Source organism: Danio rerio, chromosome 11 (genome assembly GCF_052040795.2).
Source record: "Danio rerio strain M-AB ecotype USA chromosome 11, GRCz13ab, whole genome shotgun sequence".
Taxonomy (NCBI): domain Eukaryota; kingdom Metazoa; phylum Chordata; class Actinopteri; order Cypriniformes; family Danionidae; genus Danio; species Danio rerio.
In genome coordinates this window covers 9182919-9195082 of record NC_141031.1, presented here as the reverse complement: position 1 = coordinate 9195082, position 12164 = coordinate 9182919, and the positions used below count along the sequence as shown (strand labels likewise).

Below are 12164 nucleotides of genomic sequence, written 5' to 3'. Positions count from 1 at the left end.
CATTGAATTAACTTCATTAAATTGGTGCTGAAACCTGGAAAGAAAGAATAACACATGGTCAAAGAGGTGGAGAATTGCAGTTCCCATGAGGACGTGCTGGCAGGAAATTCCTCTAGTGGCACTCCACTAGTTGCAGTGGTACAGGAGGAACTTGCCAGGAGGGATGGATCAACTCACTGCTTACTGAGTTGTGAAGGGTTAGCTGCCATCCACAAGGGAACAGAGGGAATAGTGCCATTCACCGGATGCCAGGACCTGCTGCCGTGATAGAGAGAAGAAGTGGGAGCAAGGCATTGGAGAGATTGCTGTTTGGCCCAGTGATAGTGCAGCATTACTGACCAACAAGAGGTGGCTTAAGAGGGGTTAGAGCAGTTATAATAGTACATCAACATGTGAGGTGTGATGCAACTACTAAAGCAGAGCCAAGAGATATGGGAGTAGAGCAAGTCTGGTGGCCCAATTGAAAAAGGCCACCGCTTGTGTGCCAGACCAGTCTTGAAACCAATGAAAGAGTTGCGTAAAGAAAGAAAAAAGTAGGTGACAGTGAAGGATGAAAGAGGTCTAGTATTAGAACCTGCGTGACATTATTCATTAGCCTTTTCATGCCATTGTTAAATGTCTATTTGGTGTTGTTTTGACATCAAGTCTTGCAAGACTTGTGTTGTTTTGGCATGACGTTTTGACATCAAGGAGCCACTGGATTATGTTCCATTGGTTTTGAGAGGTTGGAGCTGTCATTTTGTTGTTTACTTTTTCACGACCCTCCTGTTTCCCTAAAATCTGCTAACGCCTTTTTCAACTGGGGTCAATTTTACCCTAGCAATTTAAAACCTCCAGAAAAGGATTTTATTTTTATTCATTTTATTGTGTGTGTGTGTGTGTGTGTTAGAAATGTGCGGATGGGCTATTATTTCATCCGCAACCGCATCATAAAACTCATCATCCGTCCGCCATCCATCCGCACTAACATTTTTGACCAATTTTTAAAACCGCACCCGCCCGCCATCTGCTGACTGAGCTCTTTATTTGAATGGCTTATTCCTTTTTATTATTAAATGAATGTTTCTTTATTGATTATTAGAAAATAGAGAATGAGTTTAATGACATGCAGTTAATCCAAACGTGCAAGTCAAATCCAGCATTAATTAACGCTTTGAAGTGACACTAAACAATACGAGGATGTGTCTTTTCACTTGATTCGATTCCTCGGTCCTTGAGGTTTTTTTTTTTTTTGCGTCCTTCCCTCGCATCCTATAGGGGTGGAAAGACGAGGAAAGAAAGCAAGGGAAGGAAACGAGGATACACAAATAAGAAATGAGAAGCACCCTATAAAGCTCTCAGAATATCAGCAGTGAACTCCGTCTCCAATCGGTGCACAGGGACAAAAATAAATAAATAAAAAGCCTAAATGAAACGCACTGTACTGTACAATTTTTTTTTTATTATAGTAGCCTAATAGAAAACGCCTTTTGACACATCATTTCAACATTCAGACGAGAGCGCCTGGCCTCTAATGCGCCCTGCTGCACTGAAGGAGCGCTCGCTCGCAGCACTTGTTGCTGGAATGCATAGAATTCTCTTGGCAAGGTGCTGTAGACATGGGAATGACTGCCTTGTTTCTCCCAAAAGGAAAGTAGATTTTCCTCTGCTGATCCGTCTATTCTTAATTTTGTAGAGGAAGACTTCTGTACTTCATCCAGAATTAGTGTATCCGATTCCTCCTCTCATTCTGTGAAGTCAGTCCTAGGCTTTTTCGTTGGTGCGCCAGCTATGTGTACAAAAACAGTACAACCGCCCACCACCCGCCCGAATTTAATTAAAATATTATTTTTCGTCACGTCATCCGCCCGATCCCGCGGCTGTAACCGCCATCCGCGCATCTCTAGTGTGTGTGTGTGTGTGTGTGTGTGTGTGTGTGTGTGTGTGTGTGTGTGTGTGCGTGTGTGCGTGCGTGCGTGCGTGCGTGCGTGCGTGCGTGCGTGTGTGTGTGTTTGCGTGTGTGTACTTGTGCGCGTTTGTATGTCCAGAAAAGTGCAATATAGATGTAAGGAATTATTTATTTAATTATTATTATTAAAGAACACCGATGTGACAAAATGTGTACAGGGCATTAAAAAAACAATTTCATGTTAATTTTATTTTTACTAAGTTTATCCCATTTAATTAAAAAAGCCATTCAATCTGAAGGGGGGAAAAAATATGTCAGTTATGTATGCACATACGTTTAACATTGAATGGGGTACCCAAGTATAATAGGAGGGTTAAATCACACAGATAAATTTTGGTTGTTTCCTCTAACAAAACTATTAGATGGCTTTTGAATATTTTAAACCATTTTAGAGTGAACAATGCCTTGAATAGACTTTGTGTTATCATTATTGAAAAGTCTTCTCCAACATTACATGTTCCTCAATAAGTCAGGCCTCAGGTAAAACTTTGGCCTGATTGGCTGAAAAGGGAAGAATAGCACTCGCAGACACTCTGGAGAGTTTGGTCCTACTGATAAAATAAATGCCAATATTCAGTAGACATGGAACAGATGATATCTGGACCCACACAGGGACTCCGTTGTGTTCGCTAAACTCGATTTGTTGCTGCTGAGCATGTGAACTCCTTTCTCCATTAAAAACAAAGTATGTGGTGTTACCAGGGAGCCCAGATCAATATCTCAAAGATTTTGTGGAGAGTTCTAAGATCTCCAGAAACGGTTGGTGTAAAGAGGATATGATTAAAATTGTAAAAAGGATTACTGTGCGTTTGGAAAATGAGCATGATTTAACAACCTGCACAATGTATTAGTGTAGGTCAGTAGTTTAACAGGCCTTATGTTGCAGTTAAAGATTTGGATTTTCGAAGTCATGCTTCTTGAACATAACATCATAAATCCTGCAAGCCCAATAAGTTTCAAATCGTGTCTACTGTATGTAAAGGTATAATACGCTGAACTAAATTGAACCCTGAAAATTAGACTGAATTGTTTCAATTAACTAGAAATTCTATAAGCTGCTTTGACACAATCTACAATGTATAAAGCACTATAAAAATATTGACTAATTCGTAATAAAGGCAAGTGATGTTTTGCGTCTAAATCATATGCAGTATCTAATTAAATTAAGGTTATTTGTGAACAAGATAAACCGTTCTACTGTGAAAAGGCAATTATAAAGAACATGTTAAGGATAAAACATCATCTAAGTCTAAATGGTTAGGGTTGGGGTTAGGTAAGGAGAATGAACTCCCAAATTATGGGCAGGCACATTAAAATGTTCTCCTTTTTTTTAGATTTATATAATCCAAGTGATTAGGGATTAAAAAAATCTAATTTCCCAGAAGGGAAAAAGCCCCTTTACACACAGTGTCACTTTACACACATCAGTTGGGTTTAGAGTTTAGGGTAAACCTGGGTTGTTTTTACTGAGAGTCAAAGTATTAAAAATAGTATTAATATTAGTGGTGGCACAGTGGATAGAATGATCGCCTCACAGCAAGAAGTTCACTGGTTCGAGACCCGGATGGATCAGTTTGCATTTCTGTGTGGAGTTTGCATGTTTTCCTTGTGTTTGCATGGGTTTCCCCCGGGTGCTTTAGTTTCCCTCACAGTCCTAAGACATGTGATATAGGTGAATTGAATAAACTAAATTGGCCTTAGTCTATGAGTGTGAATGCAAGAGTGTATCGGTGTTTACCAGTGTTGAGTTGCGACTGGAAGGGCATACGCTACTTAAAAAAAAAAAAAAAACATTTGCTGCATAAGTTGGTGGTTCGTTCCGCTGTGGTTACACCTGATTAATAAAAGGACTAAGCTGAAACAAATATGAATAAATTAATATTATTAAATATTAGTAAAAGTATTAAACCGTATTGGTTGGGGTTAGAGTTAGGAGTTTATGTAAATTGTTTTCAAATTTGCTGGATGAAAAGACAATATCTATTAGGGTTAAGGTTGAGGGTTGACATGCTTTATGTTCAATAATGCAGAGAGGAAAATGGTATCGGTTGAGGTTAGAGTTCAGGGTTGATGTGAATTGTTCTAAAAAAAAAACGAACAACAGGCGAAAGACAATGTCGGTTGGGTTTAGAGTTGAGGATTGACAGTCTTTTCTCAAAAAAAGCAGGGAGGAAAGACGTTTGCCACTAGCTGGTTAGGGTTAGAGGTTAATGTAGGGCAGGGGTCACCAAACTTGTTCCTGGAGGGCCAGTGTCCTGCAGATTTTAGCTCCAACCCTAATCAAACACACCTGAACCAGCTAATCAAGGTCTTACTTGGTATACTTGAAACATCCAGGCAGGTGTGTTGAGGCAAGTTGGAGCCAAACCCTGAAGAGACACCGGCCCTCCAGGACCGAGATTGGTGACCCCTGATGTAGGGTATTCACCTTTGGGGGAGTCGGGGTTACAAAATTGAGGGGCTAAAACTTCAAATTATAGTTTAGAGTGACGGGCTGGGTCAGGTCTGTCATACCATTATGCCTTGTTTCCTTTGAGTAGTACAGTTCTGTACTCCACTGCTTTCCTTCAACCTGCAGTCACTACTTAATTTTTTTCTGTCTATGTGTATTAGAAAAATCAGTCCTGTGATTCCTGTCTAATCAAATCACACAGAAGGTAAATCGCATCATAATGAACTGCCTCAACACATGGACAACTTATAACTGCAGCAAACTGTTTGGACGCATTACAAGTGTCCAAGATGTCCTAAAATCTTTACACTCATCGACCCAGAGACGCATGTCACTGATGTGAAGAAGACAGATGTTTACTGTATGATGACTGAAATGGCAAGGTTCACGAAACCTTGAGTATTTTTTTTTTTTTTCAAATTTTAACAGATTTGTGTGTGTTGAACATCAGTTAAGACAATGTTAGCACCTGTTACTTTAATTGTGGGAAAAACTGGAGAATTAGGAGCTTTTATCAGCTGATTTCAGCTTCCTGGTTTAAAATGATTTTTGGGACGGGATCAAAATCGCAACGTAGCGCAAAACTGCAAGTGCAAAGATGACGCGTCTGTTTCTCATAATTATTCATAGCAGATATTTCTTATCCTATGAGAAGAGCAGACTTCTTAATTATTCATGACTGTGCGTGCTTTCTGAAGGCAAGGCAGACCTGCTAGTGTTAAGCTGTGCGACACGGACTCACGGCACACAGTATTTAGCTGTTAATGAAGGGTCGTATGTGTTTGTTTACAAGATCTACGCGGTTTGTTTCAAGTTTTTCCCCACGATGCTGTTACAGCAAAGCTGTGTGTGTGCAGCAAGCTTTTTTTTGTCAGGAGAGCAGTACGAGAATTGGAGAATGGTGAACGTTGTATTTTATTGCCATGCTAAAAGACTAGAAAAAGTTGTTTCTGTCCAATCATGCTACTTTCGACAGTTGTTCAGTCAGATTTCAAGCCTCATCACAATACAGAAAATGCGGTAGTGGGAATACGCAATTATTTACTTTTAGCTGCTGACAGACGCTGCATCTCGTTAATAGTTTTATTTGACCTCAGTGCTGCCTTCGACACTATCGATCAAGTTATCCTCATAGATCGCTTATATAATACGAGTGTCCAGGGATAAGCTTTACAATGGTTTAAGTCATGCCAGTTTGTAAATATAAATGCTTTCACTAGTCAGGCCAGTAAAGTATGGGCTGCTTCAAGGATCATTTTTAGGCATGTTTACAATATATATGCTCAGCATCCCAAGTCCTGTGAAGAGATGATGCAAACCATAAAGGACGTTAAGAGGTCTTCATAACCCTGGACCAGGCCGTATCCTGAGCAGATCCTGTGGTGATCATGAAGGAGTGGAGAGCATGAGACTGAGTTCTGAAAGACCCAGTGACAGACGAGTCTTCGCATTGATCTTGTGGGCCAGCCTGAACACCCATCGATACCTTACTCCTTCAGCTTCTCCACAATGGATGTCCAGCGTTCTCCAGCCCTCAGCATAGAGACTGCAGCTCTGCACAAGAAGTTTGGCCAGAGGAGAAATGGTCGTGCCTAACAGAGCCTGGTTTCTCTCAAGGTTTTTTCTTTCACTTTCGTCAATTGGTGAAGCTTTGTTCACCACCTTGCCACTGGCTTGCTTTGTTTGGGACTTGTGGAGCTGCGCATTAATGGATTTGCTCATCAGTGTTTGGACTTTCAGCAGTGAAAATTAAATCACACTGAACTGAACTAAATTTAATTTTATCTGTTAAAACTGGACTGACACAATTTCAATTTAGTAGAACTGTATTAAGCTGCTTTGACACAATCTACATGGTAAAAAGGCTATAGAAATAAAGATAGATTGAATTGAGTAACACAACCAGTACACTGTAAGTATGGATTGTAGCAAAATATGTGCGAGACCAGTGTGTGTGGATGGTCATGTATCATGCATTTTAGAGAAAGGAAGTAAAAACAGCAGCCTGGGTGAAGAAAATTTTCATTCCAAAATGCTGTTTTAAAACAAATATGCACTAGTGTAAACACAGCAAAAGAGCCATCCACTCACATGAGGAGAAATTATTTGTCTGTAAAATCATGTCATGGTTTTTAAAAAGGACTTTAAATACTGTCTTAACTACTCTCTCTTTCTCTGGTTCTCTCACACAGGAATATTCTCTATTGTTTGAGCAGACAAACTCCACGCTTCTCTATCCTAAAGGATGCCCTGGAGGTTTCCTGGCACAACAGCATCAGCCATTCCCAGAATCTGGTATACAGCGCCATTAGTTCAGCTCAGAAACTTGTGCAAAGTGGACTCGACCTGTTTGAGAATGAAAATGACAACCTAAAATGACATCTGAGGGAACGCACCACAATGGTGTCAGAACATGACTTAAACACCTGGATCTTCTAGCCAATACAGACATTTCAGTGGGATCTGAAGAAACTTCAGAAAGTACCATTATTAAGTGCACTATTAACTAGAGGAATCTCTTCAGGCTAATACCAAGTTACTGTTTTTATTCCTCTAATGACATTCAAAAAGTTTGTGGTTTTTAACATTAGAAAAGAGTCTGGAAGCTAAACTCTATAACAAGGAGGATCGAGAGCTTTTGTTTTGGGGAAAAACACCAGCAGGTTTATCACTGTTTCCAGTCACATAAACCCCAGAGGACAACTGGAAGCTGAGACTCGAGATAGGTTTGTTTATTGAAACTTGATGTTTGAAATATGTTCACAATTTAAAAAAAAAAAAAGAAAAGAAAAAAAATAACTAAACCAGCCCACCATTTTGTAAATGGCAAGCAATGACCTACAGTATGGAAGAGGGGAAATGCTGTGAGTTAAAGTCAACATGGAGTCAAACTTCATAATGCAGAACTTGATGATATATGTTTAAAGTCACCATGAATTTTTTTTTTTCTTATTTTACCATACATCTAAGTGAATATTTTCTTGAACAATAAAAAGTGTCATATGTGACATAATTATGACAAATAAATTTCTAATATAATCCTGTTGAAGCAATCTATCTAAAATTACATTCTTGGAAATAAAGAAACAAAATTCTTTATTTCTAAAATGGTGTACTTATGGCCAGTTTCCAGTGAGTGGGTCACCATTATCAGGTCTGCATTTCCACTGCCAAAAGGGTACCAGTGGCATGGTGTATGATAAAAAGTTTCATTCAATGTCATTCTCGCTTAAGAAAATATCAAAGTAAAGCTATACAGGTCGTTCACATATCCTATATAAAGCACTTCTCACAAAACAGATGCTTTTTTACACGCAATCCTTGTGTATAAATGTTCATTACTAACCTTTCAACTAACATGATTTGATTATAACTGCAGATCAATAAGTGCGTGTAAATAGCCTACTGTGTTGTCTGCTATTATATAAAATAAATAAATGCAACATGTATGATAACATACAGACCCTTACACTCTCTGATATGTTACCAATATAAGAAAAACTACACACAGCATACATTTAGCCCTTATTTGGGTTTGAAAACAACACAAAATATAGCCGACAGTCAGTGCAAATCTTTAATCTTCACCAGCACATGTAACCTCTTGTTAGAAAGTAATTCTGTCATTCAGAGTTCATAATAGTCCAAATGCTGATGATAATAGTCAAACATTATAGTTTGATCATGTTTTAGGTTGCTGAACGAATCATTTGCTCTTGTTTTTTCAGACTTCTTCTTTGTTTTTTTACACATCACTCTCGCGTTTGTTCATTTCTGAAAGGATGCCAGAAGCACTTTAATAATCACTTGCACATTAATATCATCAGCTCAATAAGTTTGTATTTCAAACATAATTGCGCACGCAAGCTTTCTCGGGAGAGTGAAACCGCTCATGTTTTAGACGGCCTTGTAAACAACAACGGGTCACAGGGTAGATTTTAGGGATGCACCGAAATGAAATTCTTGGCCGAAGCCGAATAATAATGAATTGCTTGGCCGAAAGCCGAATACTGAACGCGGTGTTTTTCATTTTTTCTATTTAGTTTGTCAATTTTTTCACCATTACAATAATTAAATAGTAAAAATTAGCTTTTTACTATTTTGTGTTGCTTTTCAGAGAAATAAATCAAATAACAAAAAAACAATTTCAAAAATATTTATTTAACACTGAACATTTTTTTAACATTCCTGCAGATAATTTACAAACAAAGCACAATATAACTTAAAGTAAATAATTTTGTAAAATAAAAAAATATTTTTATTTGGCCATCTTTGAAGCCCCCCTTCTTGAATAGCCTATGTTAGCGCATGAAAGTTGGTTCCTCTTCTCATCGATGACATGAGATGCAGCACTAAACAGTCTCGCTGTCGGTGTTAGTACGAGCCCGTTTACTCTCTGTGCTGTTTTCATCTACTGCGCTGTGCATCACCTGACCGTCTCCAACACCTAGCGGCTTTCCCAAGTCCAACTCGGCCTGGATCATTTCTCGTGTGCGCAGCTTTTTCCCCATATCCAAGTAATGATCTTTATATCGTGGATCAAGCACAGTCGCGATGAAGTACAGGTGTTCTGAGTCCGCCTGACTAAATCGTGCGCTGACAGCTTCTAAGAGCGCACTTTTAGCTGTTTTCACTCCGTGGTCTGTTTCAACATCTTTGTTTAAAAGACGCTTTAGTGCTGCAAGTAAATGTATGACATCTGCCACAGATGAGCTTATCTCTTTTGTTATCTGCTCAAAGGGGGCGAGAAGAGAGAGAACGTTCCTCTGGACAATTCAGCAGAACAGTGTCTGCAAACAGCCGTTTTTGCCTCTTTCTCTGACACGTTAAAGTGCTTCCACACTGCTGACATGTTTGCTGCATAAAGCGCGCACCTCTCACTCTACGCGGGTTACTATTTGATTGCGTCATTAAAAACAGCATTGTTCGGCAAAATTTATTCGGCCTTTTTATTTATTCCGAATAATTTCGGTTGCTGAATATTCGGTGCATCCCTAGTAGATTTTGCTTTTCTTTTTGGCTTTATGGCTGTTCATCAAGACGACAAGGTTTGTTTAAGCTCGGGTTAACCATGGCTTAATCTTATTACGGTGAATTGTCTTGACTGTGTATTTAAAAATGGCGCTTTCTTTGTTTTCATTCTTCTGCTTGTGCAAGAGCTAGTGATGCTTCTCTGTAAACCAATCGTGTTCAGTTGCGTGTCTAGCTCCGCATTTTGGTATTCTTTTGTTGTACCCTTTTCAAATACCCAAAAAAAAGTCGAACCATACGGTTAACTTTTTGATACCATTTGACAGTGGAAACGGCCATAAAAGCATACCGAATTGTACTGTTCCACTCAGTGGAAATGGGCCATTAAAGAGTACGTGTTAGTACCTAGAGCAGGCGTGACCAACCCTGTTCCTGGAGATCGACCTTCCTGCAGATTTCAGTTGCAACCCAAATCAAACACACCTGCCTGTAATTATCAAGTGCTGTTCAGGTCCTAATTAATTGGATCAGGTGTGTTTGATCAGAGTTGGAGCTGAACTTTGCAGGAAGGTCGATCTCCAGGAACAAGGGTTGAGCACCACTGACCTAGAGAGTCCAAACTGGTATTTTGCAGTTGAATATTAGTACATAATGGCTCCATATTGTACCTTAAAGGTACATGTTAGTACCTGAAAACCTTTTGAAAGGGTATAGTAACAGTGACAACTATAGCACCTTCAATTCTGAAAGTGTGGGTGTTGTAGTAATTTGTTAAAGACAGTGGGGGATGGCATGCAAGAATTGATTCAGTTGTCTTGTAGTGTGTTAAAGTGGGTGATAACATCATCATCTAGGAAGCTTCATATCATCCCGATAGAAAGACTAGCATGTTTAATATATTCTTGCCTGAACCCAGCATAACTCATTTAATAAGCATTGCAATGTTCCAATAAAAACAACAAGAACTGTCAATTCTAATTTCATGGTGACTTTAAATGATGAAAGGAATCACCAGCGGCATGTGCTGCTGTGACAGTCTCTCAGGGCAGTTTGTTTCCGAATCTGTAGAAAAACCTGGAACGGAACAAAATGTTTTTATTATTCTGTTATTGTTATTTTCCATTTTTGAACAGCTAAACCATTAAATATGGACTAAAACAGCTCAAGTTTAAAAATATATATAAATCAGGGTAATGATTGTTCTAGTAATGCAAGAAATCCGGCAATATAAAAGTGGTGTAGTTTGTAAAACGTTAATAGTTTTGTAATTGAAAGTAGTTATAGATCAGGGTTAGGATTTTTTTTTTTAGTTCATAGGTGAATGTAGGTAAATGAGTGTATTGAGTCTGCATCTGATTGAGCGACATTCCACCAACAAAGAGCCAGGATGGTGAATATATAAGCTGGACAAACAGTGCAGGTGTATATGCTGTTATAACGGACTGTGTGGGTGATGTCATGTCATCGTCTTTTTGATTCTGGCAGTCAGTGTATTTGTTCTCAGCATTTGCACTAATGTTGTTTCTCTATTAACTATTTTGGGGGATTTAAAGAGCAACTAATAACTTCCCTTTTCTTTTAGATATTTCACTTGCCTTTTAAGTGGGGAAAAAAAAGCTCAATTAGGGACACAGGATTCAGGGAATCTAGTCTGACCCAGCTTTAATTTATTTGCGTGCCTTCAAATGAGTCACACATGCTTTTAGAGCAGCAATTTGCACTCTGAGATTTTAATACCAAACATTTACCAAAATATCTTGTACTGTGGTTGTGTTTATACGTAGCTTTTCATTTGTCGAGTGAATCATTTGAAAGGTTTGTAAAGTTAACTAATTGAATTGTTTGCTATGTTTCCAGTTCCATTTTATTGTTTCTAATCTGTTTAATAAGCCCCCCGGAAGATATTTTAGAGAGCAGCCATTTAAAACTGTGCATCGTTTGTGCATTTAACAGAGTCAGCATTTCCTCAGTTATTATGACAGACCTTTTAAAGAGATACTGCATTTGCACATGGAGAAATGCTTTGTACCAGTCTGCTGCTGGTTTCCTACACTAAACAGCCCAGCTCATTTGCATTGCACTAAAATGAACTGTTAAACTGTCGACATGCCCGTGTTTGTGTGTGTGTTTGTGTGCTCGCTATTGTATTTATTTATTTTATTTCCTAAATATATGTAAATAAGTATAATTTAATCTGGCGCATTTCTCTGTTGACCCAAGAGAACTGTCAGGTTGAGTTATGTCTTGAATTGCAATCAGTTGTATTGTGGAGATTTTGTATGCATTTTATTTCATGTGGAATCCTTCAAAACTGCAGCTGTGGGTCGCATGTAATTGTTTTTTATTTTTATTAGGATGAAGAAGTTAGACTTTAGAGTAGTGAATCTGAATAATGGTTTGGATGTTGAAATTGCATATGCAGTACAGTCGTTTCGTGGTGTAATGTCTCACAACAGAAACACAAACAGTCACACTTTATTTTGATGGTCTGTTTGTTGAATTAAGTTACATTGCATCTCCATTCCAACTAATTCTAGATTATAAGACTGTGAGGTTTGGGTTTAGGGTTAGTGTAAGCTGGCATTTTCTTGCAAAGTTACTTATAGTCAGTTAAAGGTCTGTTGAAAGAGCATCAACACATCAATAACATCACCCGGTCTGCTTACTTCCACCTGCGCAACATTAACCGTCTCCGCCCTTCTCTTACCCCCTCATGCCACTGCTGTTCTCGTTCATAGCCTTGTCACATCTCGTTTAGATTACTGCAACTCTCTTCTCTTTGGTCTCACTCAT

At 38.7% G+C, this 12164-nt stretch overlaps 1 protein-coding gene across 7 annotated transcripts in view; it reads left to right on the top strand.

Moving 5' to 3' along the window:
* The window catches only part of naaladl2 (N-acetylated alpha-linked acidic dipeptidase like 2), a 629431-nt gene extending 621666 nt beyond the window's left edge, over positions 1–7765 (top strand). For 5 of the 7 annotated variants that reach the window (XM_087273253.1, XM_087273252.1, XM_087273254.1 and 2 more), the window contains one exon: positions 6593–7697. In XM_087273253.1, coding sequence (XP_087129379.1) covers positions 6593–6779 — 187 coding nt within the window. In that variant the 3' untranslated portion in view covers positions 6780–7697. Of the gene's footprint in view, positions 1–6592 lie in introns of all 7 variants that reach the window. The other 2 variants (XM_087273255.1, XM_087273256.1) reach the window with 1 other exon arrangement.
* Positions 7766–12164: the final 4399 nt, after the last annotated feature.